Here is a 24,425-nt window from a genome sequence, read left to right on the forward strand (position 1 = left end):
ACTTCTCTGCAGTGCCTTTTCAACATAACAGTTCTTCACAAGGCAATTGCCAGCTCTTAGGATCAGGGTATTTTGAGAAGGAAAACTGGTAACCATATCTGCTGATTTAATAAAATTAGTTTTTTCTTGTACAGTTGTTTTTTCAAGTGTTACAGCTTTTTGTCCTTCTATTGGACAATGCCCCCATGATCTGGTCCTGTTTTGCACCATGTATTAACCAAGGCATCCTGTTTCTAAAAGTATCTTCCAAAGCCATTGCAGTGACAAGCTTTTGCTGAGGTTTGGAGTGGTGAAACACAAACTGCTTTTGGCTGCATAATGTCACATAATACATGTTTGCTTTGCAAGATGTTTAGAATAGAGTCAGGGTGGCTTAATTTGGTAAGCCACTGATAATAAACTGAGTAGAGCAGGTTATTGCTTTTTCATTTAGAATTTGCTGTAATAAGCAAGGGAAGCTGAGGAGGCCATAAAGTAATTGAAAAAAAATTACGGGTTTTACCTCATTCTAATCAGATTCTCCTTTGATCAGTTGTTCTGATTTTTAATGCTTTTTATTAACTTCCTAGATTGTCGGTGAAATCTTGAGACTTAATGAGGATCCTAACGTGCAGGGCCTTGCTCTTGACCTGCCAGAAAGCTTATATAGCAGCAAGGTATTAAATGCTGTGAAACCAGAGAAGGATGTGGATGGGTAAGTGGAGCACTGAGAAATAATATTAGCAGGCACAAGCCTGATGGCTCAGTAAAGTCAGTTTTCCCCTGTACTTTTCATTAATGGAGTCCTCAATGTGTCTAGCTGTGCTATTGAGCAGTGATAAAAGATGCCTCTGAATCAATGAGAAGTCTTTTGCTGAAGTAGTTTGGTCATTATCATTTGTTTCTTTTACATAATGTATATTCAGGGCATAGTCCTTTCAAATAAATAAAAAACGAAATCTTGATTTACTGGTGATACTTAGGGTATTTCAGTACTTCAATAATACAAGTCACAGAGTATTGCATTTTCACAAGAAGGATTGATGGAAAAATTGCAGAGAAGGTTTTACCTTCCTTACAGCACTCTCTCGTGGTGAGAGAGTGAGCTATAATAGTTTGGACCCATTAACACAGGTTTCCAATTGGTGTTGAGTTGTATTGCTCTCTGGTGTACTGGTGTAATATAGGTTTGTGAGTTACCATTTTGCTGCTCTTGCAGCCTTCCTGCTCTTAGCTGCAGGCTATTACAATTTTTGTATCCCACTCTCTTTTTTTTTTTTTTTTTTTAAATGTAGGAAAGAAATCTAAAAATCCTTCAAGTTAGTTACCTTTCCACTATGTGGAGTACTGGGGATTGTCATAGAATTAAAAATTTGGGGCAGCCTTCTGTATGGGAGAGAATGGAGTGCAGTGTGGGAACAGCTGGGTTGCCTGCTCCTAAGCCAGCTTGGCTCTGGTCTGGGCTCACTGCAGCCTCTGAAGTGTTTGAGCCCAGTGTGCTGGGTAGCCCATCGTGACAAGTGAAGAGCTGTGTGTCCTGGGATCACGTTGCTCATTCTAACTCAGATCCCTTTCCTGGCCTCTCCTGAGGCTCAGTGTTTGTCTAACTGGGGTGTGGGATGATACAAATTAGCTGCAGTACGTGACTATCAAAGGATTTGCTTTTCTGGGAGATGTTTGCTCTTGGGATTAGCTCCTAACCATGTTACAAGCATTGCTGGGGATTTATGTTGCACAAACTTTTTTTTTTGTTGAATTGCCATATTTTTTTCCACTGCAGATTATCCAGTGTAAACCTAGGACGCTTGGTACATGGTGATGACTGTCTAGTTCCTCCTACAGTGTGTGCTGTGGTGGAGCTTCTTGGAGATACAGGTGAGTCCTTCTATTATAATCATTACATTAATTTTAGCCTAACTATTTTACTCAGTTTTAATCCTGACTGGGAGCCAAATATAATCTGACCTTGTTGTGCTTTCTATTTTGTGTTGCTTTCCCACCTAACATATATTTGTCTCCTGCTAGTGAGGAGGACTCCTCCTGCTCAGTGGCATCTGAATTCTGTATTTGTAGAAACAGGTCTCAGGCCTACAGATTTTGGGTATTAGGCAGGGGTTAGCTGCCATCAGCAGATCTAATTTCACTGAAGACAAACAAAAAATACAGGCATCACTTGGGGATTTCACTTAACTGTTTCGATTAGTGTGAGCAGTTAGAGAAACCCAGGTTTGCCTGTGAATTGCTCCTGAGCAAATCTTTTGGTTTGGATTGTGTTGTGTCAGTGCTGACACTGAACTGGCAGATTTAAACAAGCAGGTTTACTGTGTGTGAAGACACTGTTGGTTCAATGCAGTGTTTCAGAAGTTGTCTCTCTTGCAGTGATTCGTAATTGCTGAAGTGAGGATTTCTGTAGCAGAACTGTGTAGTCAGGAGGTTAAATGTACTTAGTAACTAACATGAATTAAAAGATTTGTGCAAAATACCAGAAAGCCAGAAGAACAGTATTTGGCTACTTGAATTTAGAGTCACCAGGAAGCTCCTCCAGACCTGTGGTCCATATTGCTCCAGAAGAGCTGCCTTGCTGGCACAGCTGCTGTGCTTGTCCTGTTCTGAGCCCCTTTGCAGCCCCTCCTGCAGTGCTGCAGCCATGGGTGGCTCCATGCAGCTGCTGGTGCTTGTGCCCTGCGCTGGGGTGGCTGAATGCTTCCCTTGTGTCCCACAGGTGGGAAGAAGGTGCTGCTGGTGGGAGTGCGCGGGGCAGAGGCTGCTGCCCTGCAGAGCGTGCTGCAGCGCCAGGGAGCCACCGTCCTCAGCTGCCACTGCAAAGCCCCACAGCTGCAGAGTGAGGTGAGTGCTCTGCTGTCTGCCTGGGCTCTCCTGCATCCCCACTGGCTGCTCATCCCTGTCAGCTGCCCCCTGACAGCCCTGCCCTTCGCTGCCATTCCCACGAGGGAGACTCCTCGTTGCAGTCACAGGTGGCACAGGGGTTGCTGGTAGCCTGTGTGGGTTAGGGTCTTTTCTCCTTCCTGCTTGCTCAGAAATGGTACAAACACTCACCTCTACCTGAATATTACATGTAACAGCAGCTGCTCTACCTTCATTATTTTACACCAAGGGCTGTGAGAGAAGGAATCCAACAAACAAACATTTTAGCTCTCCCATTTGCTTTCTCTCTGTGCAAGAGAAATGCCCTTTTTCTCTTTCTCCTCCTGTGATACTGTCATCTGCCTGAACTTGCTTGCACGGGGTTTGTATCCTGAAGGGATGCAGTGCTGGGGACAGCTCTTGTGCTGGACAGCCCGTGCCTCAGGGTGGCAGCCGAGGCAAAGCCATGGTGGCCAAACTCTGTGCCTGGGAGGCGCCGCCAGGAGGAGCAAACAGCTCCAGCGGCTGCGATGGAAAGTTCTCTGGCAAACCTGTGTTTTCACAGCTGTGGATGTTTTTGTCAGGCTGGTCTCAGTGCTGGGCTTTTAAGTGACTGACAGCACTTAGGAAACATATGGCTCTCTGGGAGATGGAGTGCTGTGAACTTGATCCTTGCCGTGTCTCATTCCTCAGTTATTTCTCATTGCTTGGGGTTGTGCTGCAGGACTGCTCTGGGCTGGATGGGGAGGGTGACACGGTGGCCAGAGGTGTTTCCATTGGTTCACAGCAAAAGATCTGGACTGGGCCCAGAGCTGCTTGTGCAGTGCTGTCAATAGCTGGAGAGAATTCTGTTTCCTTCCATCCAGATGCTTTCCCATAATCATGCTTTGCTCTTTGGCATTCCCCATAGCTTACCTCTTGGAGCAGGCCACCGATGGGAAACAGAATGGGAGGCCTGAGTTTGAGGCTTTATGCACTTCAGTCGTCCAGGTTCATTTTAACTTTTGGCAGTAAGAGAGTTTGTGCTTCGCCTGCGGGACTAATTAGCAGAGCCAGGGAAAACCACCTTCCTCCTGCTCACCTGTGAGCCTGGAGCAGTGTGTCACCAGCCATCCCAGAGCTGTGCTGAACCTGTCTGGATGTCACTCTGGTGGTTAACTCTAGCTCCTTGATAAAATCTAATGCATGCAGGGAAAGCTATCCTGTTTCATATTCCCAGAAGCAGGAGAGTCAGAACTGAGCACAAGTTTCTAACCAAACAATGAAGTGCTGTGGCAATGTGTATTTGAACAATAATGTTGTTAGATAACGTGATTATAGAATTTATATTCTTCTGTTGTTTAAAATGCTGACTATGAGAAACAGCTTTATTGTTCACCAGGTTTCTTCTCTTGATTTGTTTGTTATTTGAATTTCAAGTAAGAAAATACGTTAGTTGATGTTTAAGTTTTTCAAAGACTTGAAAGAATCAATTAATATTTAGTTTTTCCTACACAATACACTAACTTTTCCTTTGTCCAAGTGGGACAACTCTACAGTGGCAGTATAACCTGTGCTAGCATAATAACTTCATTTAGGAAGTGAGGGATAAACTTAGAAAGAGGATGATTTTTTCACTGGTATGGATGCATTTGTTTTGCAATATGTAACAGGAAAGGAGTATTTTATCTTAAGGATAGGGGAATGTTATTTGTTGTAATCCATTGGCCAGGCCTGTTTGCATTGAAGCACTAGCCCTGACCTTAATGATGTAATACCTTTCTCAAGTGGTTACTACATTACCTTAGACTAGCTCTGCTGATTTGTTCTTCTTTTTAAAAAGGACAGCATAACACCAAGTGTTTCCTTTAGAAATTCTTTTAATTTAAATGAGTTACACAACACTAAGTTTGTAGGTTTCTTGGATAAGGTTTTGTATTGCTATGGACTTGTTATTACTTTGTGCACTTTTGCAAAAATATTTTGAAAATGATCAAGAGGAGTATGTTTTAGTCCACCTTAGGAAAAGTTTAAAAATATGGGGGTAGCTCTGCTAACAAACAGCATAATGCTATCTTCCATCTGACATCGTGTGCTCCTTTAAAACAAGTCTGTTCTGTCTTATGGCAGGAAAAGGGACTAAAATAAATAATGGTACATTTTCATTTCATTGCTTTGATGTGAAATAATGGACACAGTTACAATGTTCTTTTCCCTCCCACTTCACATTTTGTTAAGTTCAGCAGATTATTAATATTTCTTTTTGTTCCACTTTGGGTTTGCTTGATGAGTTTTCACAGCACAGCTGAGCCTCGTCCTTCAGAACTGTTGAGCTTCCTGGGTTTTCAAATAATTCACAAATGCAAGAAAGCAATTTTTGAAGGTGCTGGCACATCTGTGCAAAGTTGTCATGAGGAAACATTGTTCTTTTTGCATTGATGTGTTCAATGTAAAAGAAGCTAAAAAGTGAGAGATAAAGACACAAGCATCTTAGAGGAAATACTTAAGATGTTATCATTCTGTTAAGCTTTGTGTAGAGAGCTCTTCAAAGCACATTCATAGCACTGTGCCTGAAGAATGACCTAGTGACATACTTTTAGGGACATCCCTTGCCATAATTTTAATTTTTAAATGGGACTCCCTAAAAGTCAGTTCCATATTACATGTGAAGAATGGGAGCTGTTGTTTTTTAATCCTTCATTATGTCAGAATTATGCTTTCTAGCTTGAAAGGAGGTTGTCAAGTAGATTCATCTTGAAAAAAATGGATTGTTTTCTTGCCAAAACATGGGTAATACTCAGTATCTGTAAGAAAACAGAATTTTGTTTCAGTCATCTAAATTCAGTCAGTCATTATTTCAGCACGTTGTCTTTAATATAATCTGTGTGTGAACCACATCACGCCTGATTTAAGAGATTAAAAGAGATTTTATCTTATGATTGTACTAAAAGAAAAAGAAGTGAGAATTGGTCTGGGTAGGTATAATTAGGAATAGAAAAGTTGTTTGCAAGAATGAGGTTAAGAAGTATGAGAGTGGTTCAGCTGGAGTGCTGAATGGGAATTTCCTCTTCAGGTTGAAAAATAACTTGTTTTGGCCACAGTGTGCTTTTCCTTAGAGCCAACACTTGAGCTTCAGACTCTTAGACATCTCTGAGGTATTTGCTGTACTAGTTTTGCTGTCTTGGTAAGACCAAGACTCTTGTTATGGGCAGAAAAATAAATTTTGTGTTGTAAGCATGAAAGAACAGGAGGCCAGGCACACAGATCCCATAAGAGGAGAGGAGAGGGAAGTTGCATGAGGGTTTCTAATGGTGATGATGTAGGCAAAGTATTTCCACTTCAACATCTTACGTACATCATCTCTGTTCCTTGTGAGTTTGGAATGTATCCCCCTGTGAGCTGGAGGAGCAGCTGCTAAAGCGTGGATCATAGTGGCAGGCTTGGACCCACAGCAGAGGTGTGGCCTTGATTTTCACGTGCACTGTGTAGGGCAAGTGCTTTCAGGGTGATGTGGCAAGGAAAGCTGGAGGAAACCATGTGATTAGTACATGCCTTGGTGGAAAAAGTACCTGAAACTAGTCAGTGACTTAAAAATTTTCAAGATTTCAGAAAGCAATTAGAATTGCTGTGGTTCAAACGGAACCTGATCTGTAAACTGATGTGCAAAGAGACTTTTTCACAGAGTTGTGAAAAAACTTCTAATCAGATTCCTATTCCTCATTGCTTCTCTTCAGTTTTATATGGCCTAACTTCATACCCAGGATTCTGAGGGCTTTTACATTTAAATTTTTTTTTTTTTTTAATTATTTGATCATGCATTTAAAAATGGCTTTCATAGCAGTCCATTTTAACTATGGGAAAATGAAAATTTTATGCAGACTTCACAGGAAAATGGAGTTTCAGTAATCTGTAATATACAGCTACTTTGTGCCATTATCATTTAATACTTGGCTGGAAAGTCTGTATTGTTGTTTTAACATTTGGTGTTCTGCCTTGGGAATGGGTGGTGCTTCTTAATCTGCTTCAACTTAAATCTTGGTGGAGGGGGATCATATTTTCTTATGAGGTAAGGTTGCAGATTATTTATTGGCACAGCTCTTCCCAACTGAAAAAATATTTACCGATGAGAAGGCAGGATACTACTGGAGTATTGGCTTGCTTTGTCTCCAGCCTGTTGCCTGGTGCATTGAGGAGGGTTTGGCCTGATGCTTGTCATTCTTTCCTCTAGCCAGCCTGATGGAATGGAGCCTTGCTGTCCAGGAAGCATGAGGCAGGCAGCCACATGTTCTCCCTCATGGGTATCTCCTTGACCTTCTGGCTATGGCTGCCTGTAGCATCTGGTTCCTGTCAGATGTGTCCTCTGTGTCCTCTGCCCAGGGACTATGGTGCATTTGCTGAGAGAGGCTAAATGTGATTATATTCATAGGACTTTTCCATCTCTCACGTCTGCAATCAGTTTCTGATGTAGGAGTTGACCCTGAGCATGCATCCCAAGGCTTACTTCTTGCTTTAGTGATTAAACAGGGAGTCAAAAGGGTGAATTATGGCAAGAGAGAAAAACATAAAAGCAAAGGAGGTATGGGCACAACTTTTTGCATGTGAAACTAAAATTCCCAGATAGAGATCACATAAATCTCTTCCAAGGAAACCCAAAATTCTGTGCACAATTATTTTGATTTCAGTGGACTTGCTCTCCCAGTTTCTGGATATACTTTTTTTAAAAATACTCACAGGGGGAAAAAATCCTCTAAAATGTTTATGATATATATATTTTATTGACTCTGCAGGAACTTTTTCAATAGTTGCACATAAATTATTGTTTGTGAAATAAGGGAAAGGGAAGGCTCTGGGAAATCTGTGTGTCTTTAACCTGTGGTACAACTCTTTGCTGCCATGTGATGCAACTTTTTTCATGGAGGAGGTGGGGCAGGGCAATGAGATGAAAGGTCCAGCTGGTTTTCTGCTAAAATTTATGGGTATGTGTGATGTTAGCTATCCGAACCAGTGTTAATGTTGGCTACAAAAATAATTGTGTTCAGCTGTTAAGAACATTTTTCAACATTAGGGTCGGTAGTCATAGAGATGAATATTTGGTTCCATCAGTTGTTTTCTGACATTACAGTTACATTGAATCAATTCTGTCATAAGTATGTTGGCTGAACATTCATCAGAATTATTACTTGTTGCATACAGCTCTCAACTTGTTCATCAATTCACGATGCTAAGCGGTGTGCAAAGCTCTTAGTCCTTGTCCCAGAGGCTTTGCATGGCAAGGCATCTTGACTTACAGTACATGATTTATAACTGCTAGAATGTGAATTATTTTTTCCTTGCAAGAAAAAAATGCTGTGCTCACATAACTGAGAAAAAAGCACTGTTTTTCTCTGTGTTGATGTTGACTGTTGCAGCAGAGATTTCCTTCTTTTGCAGGGCAAAGTGTGCCTTCAGCATGGTATTCTTGGTGCATGAGGCATCACAGCATCTTTTTGTCCAGATTTCTTTGCAGGTTTCTCAGTATCATTTGACCTGACTCTGGTCAAGCATTATGAGTTATGTGGCCTTCTAGGAGTGGCATGTAAGCTGAAACTTGCACCAGACTCTGGAGTGTGACCAGTTTGAATAAGGCTGAATGACTGTGCAGAGGCAATCACAGGAGTGTTGCTGGACATGTGACTGAAGCCTGAATCAGCTCATTGCATTAGTCATTTGTCAAGCAACTAAATCTTCTCCCACACTTCTGGCTTTGCTTCCACATTGGGATCTCTAAGGAGGGTTAGGCCATCCTTGTGTTCTCCAAGGGGAAGATGGAGTTTTTTTAGTTTTATGCTTTTTCCGCTGCAGTTGTGTTCTCCCCCCCTGGATGCTCAGCTGTGCCAAAAACCTGCCATCCTGACAAGATTTGTAGCTATTCTTTCTTGGCAAAAGTGTTGGGCAGGGCTGTGTCAGAGCACTTTTGGCCAAAAAAGAAGCTGGAACATTTGTCAGTCACAAATCAATTCATAGAGTGGCTCAATGAGTTTGTGACTTGGAATTAATTTGCATTTATCAAAAATATTACCAAAACTGCTGTATTTCTGAAATAATTTTTACAGTGTGACTTGAGGCAATGGTGTGTCTGTGTTTAGCTTTTTTAGTGTATCCTAATATGTCTGTCCCTTATCTCATGGTCATTCTACTAACTGGTAAAGAGCCCTGTTTCAGAGGAAGTGGGAAAAGAAAGACACTTATGTCTTTGATTATAAGAATTTTAGTAGTAACCATTTTTGCTCCAACATCGGCCAGGTTGAGCTAAATCGGGGCAGTGATTAGCAGACGTGAACTGAGAAAGAAAAAAGTGCTTTAATTGGTATCCAAAGGCACTGATCTTCACAGAAGGGGTCATCCTGCATTCCTGTCAGCTGGCCTGGTTTTCTACTGTCAGACAATCTCACTGTACTCTTTATGAGAGCCTATTTACTATCTTTCAATCCTTCTTTTCTTAAGTGACTACAAGTTATTTTGGACTTTAGGACAATGGTACAACTTTTTATTTGGAAGGATATAATCATCATTAAATATTGATACTTACTTTGACCTCACCCACCTGATCTTACAATTTGTTCACCTAACTTAATTTTAAAGGCTATTCTTAACTTCAAAAATGCAACTTTTAACTTTCTTACTTGGCAAGTAAGAATCAAAGTATCAGTTTGTATCTTTCTTTTTTGTTCTTGTTGTCTGTAAACGCTTTACTCAAAAGGTTATTGCTGTATAAGTCTGAATATTTGTAAGATGCATATCTGAGTGTGTGTTACTAATATTAAATGCTTGTTTTGTTTTTGTGGGTGTTTTGGACTGTCCCTAGCTCAGTGATGCAGACATGGTGGTGTTTGGCAGTGCAAAACCCAGTGATGTTCCTGCCAGCTGGATAAAGCCTGGGGCCACTGTTATCTATGGTGCTCATGATCTTCTGTCAGGTAAGAGGTGATGAAAGGCAACAGTTCTTGCAGGTGATGTACAGTGAGCCTTTGACATGTGTGTGGCATCCTGGTGACAGCACAGTGTGGGTAAAAGCTGCATCTCTGCAGGAGATCCTCTAAAGGTGTGTGTGTACAGGGCATATGTACACCTTCATCTGATGTATCAATAGGGAAAAGATGTCAGGTGAGAGAACTTCATACCAGGATGGTTAGATAAGCAATGGATTCAGAGAGTTCAGAGGAAAGACTTTTGGGTCATCACATGAACTATTACACAGTGCTGTTTCATACAGTTCTTGTCCTGTAACTTCTGTGGTCTCATCTGGAATATGGGAAAAGGAGAAGAAAGGAAGAAATGTCAGCTGCAAAGTGCTGTGAAACTGTCTGCAGAGAGTGGTGCAGGAGGGAGTACAGAAAACGTGTAGTTAAGAACAGGCAGAGTGTCTCCTGCAGTGATTATTCCTACAACAAAGGGTTTGGATTCATCTCCTTCCTTTCCTCCTAACTTGTTGTGGAGGGTGTATGTGTTCAATAATTTCTCAGTTGAAAAAATGCTACAGAATTTTCTTGGGAATCAAATTAAATCTTCCCAGAAGTTATTCTGCTGCTAGAATACCATGTAGTAATAATAATAATAACGTGTAATTTTACATCTCCTGTATAATTTCTGAAAATTATATGAAGATCTCTAGATATTTTCTAGATTTTTGTTGTGCATATGAATTTGACTACTCAGCGTCCCAATTAGATTATGCTTCATATGAATAGGAAAATGAGGGAGTACATGGATAGCATGACTGGTTAATCTGAGGTTTTTTTAAGTCTTATCACAAGTGTACTAGATTGACATCTATTGATACAAAACTGTGGAAATGGGCATAAAGCTGAGAAAACCTAATTGCATGGGATTTAAACTAGGGATATTCCCTAAGGGCAAATTAAGCAGACAATCCATGCAGAGCTAATGAAAGATCAGGCTCATAATAAAGCAGCAAAGCATGGCTTTAGCAATAGATTTATTTCCTTGTCTTTCATTACATCTCCTTGACTAGAACAGACACTGCAGGTGTGGAGGTCTGGGTTGTTATTCACTTTGTTGTCTGAAGGCATTTGGGCATTCATTGTCTACCTCCCAAAGCAGATCTCTGATCCTACTGAGGATCTCGAGGGTGGGTACCAAGCCTTATCCCTTCCTGATATTGCACAAGGTGTCCAAAAATAATAAATGTTTACTTTTCCTGAACTAGTGACTAGGAGGCTCCTTGCATCTCTAGTGCCCATTTATTTCCTCTAGGGATTTTTGGGTGTAATTGTTAAGCATCTGTAGGGCAGGGCTGGGCACACAGGTCTCACAAGCACCCAACCTACTAGTATGACAGCCTTACATGAAGAAGGAGTGGGAAAGAAAGGGAAAGGAATAGAGAAGAGAGGGAGTTGTGGTACAACACTCATACCTAGCTATAAATAAATTAAAAGGAATCTCCCCTCCTCATTTTAATCTTGCAAGTAGAAACCTCTGATGTGACAAACTTAGGGTGGTTCTGGGATGAGCCAGTCTGTGCAGCCTAAGTGGGCACCAGGAGTAACTGGACTCTCCCAGCACTGTGTAGTGCCTGGTGCAAGTCCTACTTTCAGACACTTAATTCTCTCCCTTGAGAAGTGAGTCTGAGCCTTCACAGACCTCAAAATTATGCAGTATAATTTAACTTAAGACTTAAATATCTTCATGCCTTAGTTGCTCTAAAGAACTATAGATAATTCTACTATTTCCTTTCTCCGAAAGAGTGTTGTTAGAAAAGCTGCATTACATACCACAGTAACATTCATTCCTAATGCAGGAAATGTAAGATTTGGCATAAGCATATACATTTCTTTGCATTTTTCAAGTTGTAGCAATGTGCTCTGTTAAGTACTGCTTTTTTTTTTTAGAAAGGCAGCATGAGATTTTTATCTAGATAATTTAAGATAACTTATCTACCAAATGTCTATCTGTCTTTATGGTTATGCTTTTGATGTTGTCAGAACCTTGGAGGAACTCAGCAGAAATGCATTTTACCAACTGTACAAGTGTTGCTCTCAAGGCTCACTAGAGAGGTACATGAAACACAGGTGTCTGACAGGAAGAACAGAGTTTAGTTGCAAGATGTTTGTGGAAAGCCCATTGTGGAGTAGTTGTGACCTTGGAGAAACAACTGAATCTCATAACTGTCTCTTGACTTCCATGGAATCTGGCTGAGGTGCTTGGAAATTGTTCTGGATTTTTTCTTGCTTTAGAAATGTCCGGCTTAACATCTGTGGGGTCACAGGAGCTAAATGAAGCCTGAGAGTAGTAATGGTCATGAAGTAACTTTTGTTCTTGCTAGATGGTGGCTAGATTTCCAACTTGTGTGGGTGTATATGTCCTCTAACACACTCTCATGTTTTAAAAGCACTCAGAATTTGCAAGGACGTAGCTGAATTGGGGAAGTGTGATGTTGTAAATCAGGAGAGTAGAGATAAAAGTGCTCACTTCAAAGTGACAATTCTTTTTCAAGTTTTTTTTTTAATTGAAGATTTGTAAATTATCACAATTTTAAAACATTCTGCAATTTTCTAGCAGTGCAACAACTGCTTCTGTTGCACTGACAATCTTGGAATCAGGTGAGTGCTGGTAGTGTCTTGCAGGAAAGTACTTTATATGTAAATGTACAGAAATTGAAATAACTTTGTGAACAGAAAGAATCCAGAATTATTTGGGATTTGATGTCCAGCTCCTTTGGGGTCACTTGAAAGCTGAAGCCCACATGGTTTAATTATGTTAGTGGGAAATTCAACCATTTCCCTACCTCTTCTCTACTCTAAGCTCCCTGAGCAGACAGGTAGCACCTGACAGCTGCTCTCACTCATCTGCACAATGGGGTATGAGTCAGAGGAGGGAGCACAATGTCTGAAGTTCAGCTGATCTGACCACAGTCCGAAGCAGAGAGTGCTATTCCAGCTTTCCATCTGGAAAATTTATCCTAGGAGAGCTGTTGCAATCTTGTGATTGTCTTGCTAACTCCATGTGTGCATGACTTTCACCTCTAGTTTCACCTTCACCCCTGTAAAAGCCTGGTTAGTCATTTGTGGGGTGACTGTGTAGCATAGGCAGCCTGAGAGAAATAGTTTATTGAAGGGAATTGTCTAATTCTAAAATGTATTTACACACATGCTAGCTCTGCCCTGATAAAAATAGTCGTATTAAGCCAAATAACATAAAAAGTCAAAATGTTTCTGTAAAGCACAGCTGTCTGAAAGGGGGTTTTAAACTTCATTCTTCCTACTTAAATTGTCTGTTTGGCAGCTCTCCCAGCCCGGTCTCAAAGCAACAAGAGTCAGCTTATGACTGTGATAGACTATTCCAGTAAAACTCCTCTGTCCAAATCTAAAGCTGAGCATCTCCAGAAGAAATTGTTGGGATTTTGTTTGTGTGTTTGTTTGTTTGTTTGTTTGTTTTAATTGCAAGTGTTAATGCAAGTAGAAGGACTTTTCAGACACTTTGTTAATTAGAGTTTAATATGAGGACTGTTGCCTTCAGCTTGGCTAGCTTTGTCACAATGTGTAGATGCCTGCTGGCAGGAAAGTTTGAGAAATGGAATGAGGCTGAGGGTGTCTGCAGAGAGGGTCTCTTGCTCTCTTGGTGATGGGTGTGGGAGAGTGGGCTGTAGCTGCCACCCTGACTCCAGTGTGAGTGTTCTGTGTCCTGCTGCTCTGGGACCCTTGTGGGGAGGGTGATTGTGCAAGGAAACCTGAGCCTTCTATGAGAAGGGGTGAAGTGAGCAAGAGCTTGACCAGGTCAGGGTTTGCACTTCAGTTCCCCCGTGGCAGAAAGGTTAAAGCTGTCAGCATACAGTTGTTATTTTTTATTACAGTCATGTCTACGCCCTTCAGAATGTGGCTACAGCCTTGATATGCCCACAGAGAATAGGATGTGAATTTTGGAGAAATTGTGTCTAGTTAAAAGTCAATGAGCAACAACAGAAGAACAAGCCAGAAGAAGGATTACAGCAAAATGACAAAATAATATGTTTAGTTGGGGTAGCTAATGTATGATTATAATTTGGTATATTGCCACTGGTAACAATTATAACTGTCTCTGAAGTTGAAGTCACTCTCAGTTGTATAGACCTTCCAGAATACCTACTCTTAATATCATACTGATGAAGATAACTGTTGCTGTTCAAAAAAAAATTGCATATACTGTTTCCAAGTTATAATAATCCTGCATGGTATTTGTGATAATTTCATTCTTCTTGCTCACTGTAATTGTGTGTTGAAGAGAAGACAGTCTTTACCACACTCATATAGGTGTTTTATTTAAGAATGTATGTAGCTTTTCAAATACAGCTGTGTGAATTTTTTTTGGGTGGGTTTGTGTAATATGTTTCAGAGCATACAGTTACTCTCTGATTTTCATAGTGTGTTATCCTTCTGGGTGATTTCATTTCAAGTATTAAAGAAGCCACCTATAATTTTGTCAGTAAGATTGTTAAATTTCAAGTCAACCTTCAGTAATTTTTTGTTTGGACGTAAGTTTCAAACACACATGCTCCCACTCACAAAAGATTTGTGATTTATTAGTGTAATACTTGTATTTTTCAGAGAAACAGAGCTGTGGTCAGCAGAAGGACCCTGCTGCTGAAAAGACTGTTGGTTCTCTTGCAGTAGCAATGAGAATGCAGGTTCGTGTACCTTTCAATGTTGTAGATTTGTTGCTCTTCCTGTAAATTGCACAAATTGCTTCTACAAGTTTGTATTTTAACTTTTGTTTTGCTTACCTGACTTCCATTTTAATAGTAACTCTTAATCAGATAAAGTGATACCTATTAATTAGAGAAAGGTAAATTAAAAATCAGACATCTCATAATTCTGGTTAATACAGTAGAGCTTGGCAGAAGCAGTTTTGTTAATAGGCTAGTGTCACTCACTCTGGTAAGACTGTGAATATTGATTTTATCTGTCCACTTTTTTGCATTATGATGGATAGAGAGTCCAAAAGTTTGTTATTTAATTTTGGAAGCAGCATGAGTCAGTCAATGAACAATCAGTATCTTCCATTATTTTTAAGGTGTGAGAGAAGAATAGTAATTCTCCATCTTACCAGAATAAAATGTCCAACTGCCTAATTAGATGCTCTTCTCTGCCACTTATGTGTTAATGGAGTTGTTTCTTTTTGAAATGTGGTCAAACAATAGAAAAGTGGCTCTTACTTTGTCCTAAAACCACGAAATGAAAAAAACTTTTAAGTTTGGGAGGTTTTTGTTATTCTTTGCCTTAGAAGTTTTTTCAACATACTCTAGAGATTGTTTGAGATTAGTGTTCAGCATTTATGATGCAGCTGTTGTGTGCTGTTTTCTTGTTTAAAACCAGAACATGGTAAAAAACTTGGAGCGATGGATCCAGTCCCAGAGGCACAGGAAGTGGGACTTCCACAGACTGAAACTGCAGCCCCTCTCCCCAGTGCCCAGGTATTAAGTGCTTTAAAATAAGTAAAAAATAAAAATTATTTTTTAAAAATGCAAGTGTGACAACTTAAAAATGTTCTGTGCCTAATTAATTTTTAATCTTGTGTGGACTATATGTTGTGTCATTTGTATGCTTCATTCACATGCCACGTTGTGCCATGTGTGTGCTTCATTGTGACCATGCGCTTCTGTCTGCCGTAGGTTTGTATTTTGATGATATGCATAGGAGCCAAGCTTTATTTAGTGAACACCTAAAGCTGGAAGGTTTCATTGATGAAGGGAGGAGAAGCCTCCTGCAACACCAACAGAAATACAAAAGACAAGAAGGTCTTAATGGCTAAACCCTGATGTAGGAAGGTGTTCAGTTAAGGCTCAGTGCTTTCAATGGCATTTGAGTTCATATTTATTTTGTTCCCTCAATAGAAGTACTTTCTTCTGCATTAGACTTTTAAATTCCTGTGTGGGTGTGAAAAGCAGGAAGCATATTTATTCTCATAGCCAGAATCTTTTCAATCAGTTCCTGTCATTCACTTCCCAAGGCCCCTGCCTGGGCCTCAGGGATTTCAGGTCTGCCTTGGCACAATTGCTGACATCTCTGACATTTAAAGCAGCCTGAGCTCTTTACTGCACTAAAATTCTTTGCTATGTGTTGGTTGTGTTGGGTGACAGAGAGAGGAACCAATGGCTTGAAAGTGAGGCAAGTGTCAACATTTTTTTGTGCTTGTTGAAGTGCCTGCTTCTGCAGATGCTGAGGGTACCTCACACCAGAAGAAAAAGAGAGTTGGAGCTGCATAGTCTGGAGGACAGGAGGATCTTACCAGTGTGTCTAAATACAATGTACAATAATGCAAAGAGGAGCAAGGCAGGCTCTTTTCAGTGGAGCCCAGTGACAGAACTGTAGGCAGTGAGCACAAACTGAAACCCAGGAAGCTCCATTTGAACATCAGGAAATATTTCTTTACTATGAGGGTGTCCAAACGTTGGCACTGCTTGTGCAGGGTGGTTGTGGAGTGTCCATCCTAGGAGATACTCAGAAGCTGCTTGGATGTAAGCAACTAGCAGCTCTAGATACCCCCTAACGAGCAAGGGGGTTGGACCAGATGACTTCCAGAGATCATTTCCAGCCTCAGCCACTCTGTGATTCTGTAATTCTGAATCCTACTGGTGTCTTTTTGGAAAGCTGTGGCAAAATGTTGTATTTTCTAAGCATTTTGATTTACTTTTCACTGTCTCTTAGTTTAATTGGAATGAACACAAATATAATTTAAACCAGATATGCCAAAAAAATGAGTTTTCTCTTGTAACCAGGGGCACAAGGGGGTAGAAATGCTTGAGCTTTTTCTGGGATATCATGTAGCATTTCTAGAATTGAAGCCTAAAAAAACTATCTTTAAATAATAAAATTAAAAGTTAAAGTATCATGATTGCGATGGTAAAAAAAAACTTTCATAAAAAGCATTCCCAATCCTCTCTATGACATTGTGTGTTTAGTACATAAATAATTACATAATAAGTAAGTAATGGTGTATACACACACACATCATTATATATATATATATATAGTATAATATATATTGTAGAATTAGTAGTGGGACTTGCATTTATATGCTAATTCTATAGCTTTGTCTTTTTTCTTTTAAATGTAAAGAAATCCTTCAGATGGAAAGTATCCTGTAATAAAATGTAAGCTTGCAGTAATACACCACGTTGTGTGGAAACAGATGGGGTTTTCATTGAAAGTGAGGCAAAGCTGCTTAAGCACTAAAACTAAGAACATCTGCTTTTTGATTTCTATGAGATCTGGGTTGAAGTATTTCCAACTATGTTGGAAATGGAATGGAAAATTTTCTTACAGTATGCAGTTAAAAAAAAAAGTCAGGTGAGTAGATGTAGAGCCTTGCTCCATCTTTTTGATTTTTCTACATTTTGTAAATTATCACTTAGCATTGTCAGTGATGGACTTCTTGCTTAACAGTTTTCATTCATGCAGAAGAACCACTTTTGCATATCTCCAGCAATACTGAATAACATAACATATTGAATAATTCGGGTATTTCCAATACAGAGACTATATTGTCAGACTAAAAGAGTCAGCTACAAATACAGACTTCTAAAGTCTAGTTATCTTTATCCAGGTATCCAGTCCAAATCTTTAATTTCCTGTGTTTTAGGAAAATATGTTTAGTAGGAGGAAAAAAATGCAAGTTAACTTTGTTGTATTAATCTACATCTTTCTCATCTTGCTAAATGCATTAATTATTTTAATAGAATACTCACCCTGAAAATTTTCCTTTCTTAGATCTTTAAGGGACCACACTACCACCAACTTAGCCAGAATTTTCTGGGACTTGAGTTGTTCACATGTAGTAAGTTCTGAGTGAAAACTTCAGATGGTCTTTCTCATGTGATGTTTGTAAGCCACTCCATCTTGTGTTCTCATTAAATTTTTATGGCTACTTGTGCTTGAAGTCACACAGAAGAAGCCAAAGGTACATCCTTCTATGAAAGAGAATGCACTTAGTAAGTCTTTGAAAGAAAGCAGGTTTCAGCTTAGTGCTGTGATTGAGTAACTCCTTGTCCTGTAGTACAGGATTGTCATTGTTTAGGTGGATGGTTTCTGGGTTTCACTTAGCTGCTGCAGGGTGCAAAAGGGGGATACTTGAGAACTATAAATGAATAATGGAGCCAGTTTAGGATTTTCTCAATGAATTGCAAGTAATTAAGTTGGAACAAACTGATTCGTTGTTGGATGGATGCAGAACAGCCAAAGTCCACACACAGAGTTGAGATTTGGTAGTAGTTTTATGTTCACTGGTGAATATTTAAGGTCTTGCAGAACTTTTGAAAGTTCAAGACATGAGCTTTCATGCCATGGCCAGATTCTATTTTAAAAATACTGTCATCAACTGAAACTACAGGAAGAAATTTAGCCTGGTTAGGCTGAAGGTAATTTTCAAAGTTGTTTTTGTGGTAAGCAAATTAAAGTCCAAGGAGACACCTCTTCACATCCTGTGTGCCAGCCCCTGGGCTTCCATGCTGCAGGAGCTTACAGCTGCTACACACTTGTGTGGACATAATGGGCAACGAGGTCAAGCTCAAATGAAAAATCCATGATGGAGTATTAAATCCAAAGACCTCAGGTTGTCCAGGTCAGGAACTGCTGATACAGTAGTGTCCCCTCCAGCCACATCCCCTCAGGGAATCTGTGTGCTTGCCTCAGCTGCTGCTCCCCCTTGCTGGAGGTAGTTTGTAGGCTGGATGTCTTGGAGCCCTGTGATTTAGACTCCTGCTCTGTGGCCATTCCTAGTCTAGCTGTGTTTTAGAAATGCAGGAGTTGGTATTGAAATGCCTTGTTTCCTTTGGTGCCCTCGTGGGGGAGTAGCAATGTTGGTGCTGCCCTTGGATGAAAGACACTGAATGCACAAGCTTTGGGTTTAGCCAGTGTGTTTGTGTGACTGTTGGCCAAGGAATGCATGCACTTTTTAGTAAATTGTATGTGCTGAAATATGCTGTGAGGGAGGAGAACAAAAGGGAAAAACAAACCCAGAAACATCCATTCCAGTGGGACATGCTTGAGCATCCAGCAGACATGTTTCCAGCTTGATATGAAAGCATTATGTAATAGTTGGAATCTGATTAAACGAGAGCTCTCTGTGAAATTGTAACAATTAACAAACACTGTATGTGATTTTCAATGTTATATTAGGTGTTGGTAAATATTTAGGTATGGTTAATAAAATATGAGAGAGAATTGAAAAACTCATTACAGTAACTCCATTGTTGGATTATTTGCTGTTGTTCTGTGCTCTGTTGTCGACCACCTAAGCTGAGAGAAATCTCCTGGCTCCTATTTGTTTTCTTTTCCAGTGATATTGAGATTTCCCGAGCACAGAGTCCAAAAGCTGTTGATGTACTTGCCAAGGAGATAGGATTGCTTACAGATGAATTTGAGATCTATGGCCAAACCAAAGCCAAAGTACGTTTGTCCCTGCTGGAAAGGTTAAAGGATCAACCAGATGGAAAATATGTTCTAGTTGCTGGGTAAGAATGCTGTGTAATGTCATTAATGTCTGCTGTTTCCACTCTTATTAATATAAACATGCAACTTACATCTTTTTTATACTCTGCACAAATAAGAATATTGAATGTTTTCATCTGTATATTGCTCTCTTCTGAAAGTGAGCAGGTTTTGAACTTTTTTGAAGTAACACAGCTTTTTCTTCCAAACTCCTATTGCTGAAATATATTTTATAAAAGGTAATTTGTTCTACCATTCTGTGAAATGTTGGTGAGTGGAGTTCTTTCTTACTGCTGTATCAGAATTTTAAATGTTTAACTTGGATATTTAAGGCTGCTTGTATTGTGGATGTTTATAAACAAACATTAACAGAAGCTGCATGCTAATCTGTTGATATTAACAATAAATACTTTTTTTATTGAAGAACAGATTGCAAAGTTTAAAAAGACATGTTTTTTCTCTGAAATGTAGACATGTCTCCAGGCAGGCTTATCCTGCTTGCTTTTCCCACGATTATAGCAAATGCAATGCTCAGCAGGAATTATGCACTTCTCTTCTGAAGAGCTTCAGGTTTTTCTTGCATTCAGTGACACTACTTTTTCATTCTCTGAATACTGAGAGAATATACTGAAAACTTCTACTTGTAAGCAAACATGTGAAGGTTTTCATTAATATTTAAATTGCAGTGTATTATTTATAATGAGTTAATCTATTGGTTGCTTCCTTTAAAGTAAAACCACTCAGGTTTAAAGTGTAGTTTTGGCTGATCCAGAAGGAAGGGGCTGTTGTTAACCACCTTGATCTACTGATTCCTCACCATGGCTAGTGTTACTCAAACTGTTTGCTTTACTGCCTTCCTGTGGGAGCAGCCTGGATTTTTGGCACTGTCTGATATGGAGCTGTTGTAGACTGAGAGACTTGATGTCAAAAAAAGCTGAGGCAGGAAAGATATGAAGCTTTCCTTAAAGCTCTGTGATAGCAGTCCAGTATTAAAGATATTCCTGGAGGATGCTGGAGCAGTTTAGAGCAGGAAATAATAGCTGGTTGAGCTTGGTTTCCCTTGGCAGAGTTTTATTTTGGTTTGGTTTTCTTTGTGGCACTGGAGAAACAAAGCAGGTTCAGCATTTGAGTTAGAAGAAAGTTGCTGCCATGTATTTTCATGCTCATGATGTCAACAGCACCAGTTTGTCATCATGCTGCAGACCAATCCAGACTTCCCTAGCAGCAAACCTCTCACAGAAGAAGAGGTTATTTGGAGGTGTCTGGAGGTGCAAAGATAGCAAGGTGCAAAGCCCCATTGGGGTGGATTTTAGTCATGTCAGATTGCATGTACCAGCACTTAGTTTCTTCACACTGCTTTGTCTTCCATTCTCCTTCAAAGAAGGTTTCTCAAGCAGCTGTTCACTCAAGAAGTGCATCTACATGTGGAAGAAATGCAGAAGTTTTGACCAATAAGATGAAAAGCCGGCAAAAAGTAGAAAATTGTATTCTCTTTTACATTTACATAAAATGTACCAAAACAGAATGGTCCTTCAGAAACAAAGGGCTGGGTTTGGTACCTACCCTACCTGATGAGGCAATGTATGTTGCTATTTGTAACATCTCTGAAGTCATTACATCTTGTGGGGTTAGTGCAAAGCCACATCTGCTGCAGGAGGAGTGCCCCGGCAAGGTTGCTACAACAGTGGGAACATTCTCTTCTGAGAGAGTTCAAAGCTTGACTTTGAAATATAGTACTTGTAAAATATACATATAATGTGTGTTTATATGCTCTCAGCTGCTCTCCTCTGCTGAAATGGCTGTAGCAGATGATGATTTTAAGAATAGCTGGGAACTCTGATGGGGAAATTTTCAATGCAGTGAAAATCAAGTATCCCTAAAGTGTGGAAACTGGGGAGTGAAATAGCATCCTCATTTGCCTTCATTCTCTCCCTTGCCCTGGCAAGGTCAACCAGAGCCTACTGTTTGGGTATTATGTTTGTTCACAATAACCAAAGGTACCTAAAAATCATTTTATCGTGGTGCAGTATAGGTCTTCAGAATAGATTTTCAGAGCGTCAGAGGAAACATTTAAGATACATGCTTATACTTAATGATTCTGGTTGAAATATTTGTAATGTATGCTGGGAACTTCTCATGTGTGGAAAGAGTATAAAGTGTGTGTGTATATTCAAGAAACTGCAAAACCTCCAACCTCCATCCATGATGCAGCCAGCAACATTTGTGCCTTAAATTTCACATTCAGACTTAAATGTTTCACAATGTCTAGGAATTTATAAATATTTGCTGCAAATGCATGTATAGTTTATTCCTGGTATTCTAGAGACCAAACTTCTTGTTCTGAACAGGAAAATGCAACTGAAATGTACCTTTTTATCTCTGAGGATAGTTGTATTTATGGCTCTTTAAAAAGTTGCTAACTGCAAAGTCTTTTTGTTCTTTGTGAATGCAAACAAATGTGGCTAAGTGTTTCATCCAATATAAACTTTGTGTGCTGAAATATTGCAGTTTGATTAACAGATCTTGACACCCAAAAATAGGATGAAGACTTTATTTCTTCATAAATTCAATTTACTTCTGTATTGAGACCATTCTTTTATCTTTTTTTTTCATTCTTGCTATTTTATTTGTCTATGTTTGGCTTGCTGTAGGGCTTCTGTTAAGACACTGTGGGGGCAGAGCCACAAGTTATCATGGTTGGTTCTTGGGTATCAACTGCCTGTAAACAGGATTTTAGTGTGCTGAATAATATGTTGCAGCATCTGTTAAGTCAAACTGCCTCCACTCATTGCCAGCTGAGAGCATGCAAATGAATGCAGCTTGTGCTTGACCCAGGAGCTAAGTTTAGTGTCCAGGGTAACCTAATCAAGTATTCAAGCATGTTGATGGCGTATGATGCCATACACAATATGAAATTACAGCTGCAGTTTGTTAGATTCTATGTCTCTGTGTGTGTATGGTTCAGCATCTTGTTTCTAAATGCTCCAAGGCTGTGGCTTTTAGCAGATAATTCTGGAAGCTTGTTCACTCCAAAAATGCAAGATGAAGAAGAATAAAATGTGGGGGAAATATGAAATACAATGCTGCTTTTAACAAGAAGTGTGTTGGATTTTGAATGCTGGAAAATTTCAAATCAGTACTTTTCTCCTAACTTTAATAGATTTTTCTGTGATGAGCTACCTTTTCAGTAAGGTAAAAATGGAGAAAAACAAAAATGAATTTAATTTCTTTTTACTGTGTCTCTTGGGATGCAAGGTGCTTAAAAGCTAAGAAAAAAGAGAAACAAAAATTAGAGGAAATATACAGGGAAGGATAAGAGGGGAAAATACCCCTGTTCATGCCCTGAATTGTCTGATAGTCAAAAGTAAAGTCATAGTTGAGTTGTCACCTATTTGTCATTTCACAGCTTCTGATTGGGACTGTCTTGTATGAGTCTGTAGTGGATTATGAGTGTCTGGAGTGGAGGATTCCTCAGTCTGTTCCTGACTTTGTTCAGTCATTTTAGCTTCACAGTGATCTCTGTGCTTTTGTATTTGGAAGCTCCAGTCCCAACCCAAGGATGGCACTGCAACATTGCCATAACCTCATCTGGATGAGGTGACAGCAGTTGCAACACTTCTGTGCTCAGAAATACATTTCTGGCAGCTGTAATCTAGGATGGGACATGTACATGGGTGGGAGCTCAGCTGCCTACAGCCTCCATAGCCTGGCTTTGCAGGTTTCCATGTGGATCACAGGAATTACCATCTCATTAAAATCCTTCTGTCTCCTGATCCCTATGAGTTGAACGTAGGGAATTGGAAAGAGAGTTGTCACATATCCAGTAAAGTTCTTGCTGGAGTCACAGTGGCTGGTGTAGCTGTGAGGAGGTTACAGCTGGTGCAGTGTATGTCTCCTGTTTGTTTATTTTCTCTTTGGGAGACCTCATGCAGCTTTCCCACAGAAACAGCTCTGCTGTAAGCTAATGTGATGTATAACAAACAAACAAGAAGTCTGCATATTCTTATCTTTGTTTTGATATACATAAGGAGTGAAGGCTTTCCAATGTTATGGAAAACTTACTTTGCCAAGGAGCTGAGGACTGCTTGTTAGGTGGCAAAGTTTAAGGCAGAAAATTAGTGTGAGGTTTCTGTGTTTGGATTGAAAACACACTAAAGAAATTTGAAGAATAATGCAAATGGCTCTTAAAGTCTTGAAGTTCATTAAAATTTATTGCATTTTAAAGGAGGTTTTTCCTCAATTTGCATAAGATTAAAACACAGCATTACCCAATTGAGCTAAAGTTAGCCATTGGCTGTTGTAATTTTATACCCATGTGAGCAAGTGACCTAAGCAGAAAGAGTGTGGGCTCAGCAGTGTAGCCAGCAAAAACAGTTCAGTGTCCACACAACAGCTTAAGTGGATTCTTTTATTTATAAAACCCAATCAAAGTAGAGCAGGTACAAAAGGGAAGATATTTAAAATAAGCTTTGGAAGGAAAATTATTAGAATAGAATTTTCTTTTAATTTCAGGCTCTTTTTATTCCTTTTCCTTTAACTAATGTTTAAAGCTGGGATTTTGGTAACTGTTGAAACTAATAAATAACTGTTTAGCTCTTGAGGTTTCCTGCCAGTTTCATCAATGAGCAGTGGTGTGTTTCTCTTTTTGCTTTCTGGAAAAGGGTCTGCCTCCTAGAAAACTCCCAGTGCTTTCTGGTTCATATTACTTAGTCATGTTCGAATAGGCCAGTCAAGTTACCAGAGCATTTTAGTAATGTGACACTTGATAGTGTGTTGTTTTCTTCTGTGACAAGTAGATGTTATTCTGTATGCTACCAACATGCATTCTGGTTATGCATTTTTCAATTGCAGTTTCCTTTCCTTTGCTGGATAGGAGTCTGCATCTTTGATTTTGCTGGTTTCATAGGAGTTATAGAGAGTCCCTGTGTTGCTGTGCATGCCAGATCAGCCACCTGCCATGTGTTGAGCTGAACCAAGTAAACAACTAGGGATGGTGTCTCTGAATTCTCTTGAGTGTGAACTTCTTATGTCTGATGCTCAGAAATAGAGGCAGCCACCAACAGGATGCCCTGCAAATGTGAATTTTTCTGTTAGTGGTGCAGCCATTGTGTGTGTGGAAAGTTCTTTGCTGGTAGCTTCCAG

The 24,425-nt window shown here is 39.8% G+C and overlaps 1 protein-coding gene across 1 annotated transcript in view; it reads left to right on the forward strand.

Annotated features, from left to right (window-relative positions):
- Positions 1-24,425, forward strand: part of MTHFD1L (methylenetetrahydrofolate dehydrogenase (NADP+ dependent) 1 like) — a 141,165-nt gene that overhangs the window by 6,260 nt on the left and 110,480 nt on the right. The window contains exons 5-11 of the mRNA XM_056486228.1: positions 570-694; positions 1,760-1,854; positions 2,702-2,826; positions 9,668-9,779; positions 14,403-14,482; positions 15,171-15,268; positions 19,133-19,306. Coding sequence (XP_056342203.1) covers positions 570-694; positions 1,760-1,854; positions 2,702-2,826; positions 9,668-9,779; positions 14,403-14,482; positions 15,171-15,268; positions 19,133-19,306 — 809 coding nt within the window. The remainder of the gene's footprint in view (positions 1-569; positions 695-1,759; positions 1,855-2,701; positions 2,827-9,667; positions 9,780-14,402; positions 14,483-15,170; positions 15,269-19,132; positions 19,307-24,425) is intronic.

The sequence above is a fragment of the Oenanthe melanoleuca genome, chromosome 3 (assembly GCF_029582105.1).
Source record: "Oenanthe melanoleuca isolate GR-GAL-2019-014 chromosome 3, OMel1.0, whole genome shotgun sequence".
In the NCBI taxonomy this organism is placed as follows: Eukaryota; Metazoa; Chordata; class Aves; order Passeriformes; family Muscicapidae; genus Oenanthe; species Oenanthe melanoleuca.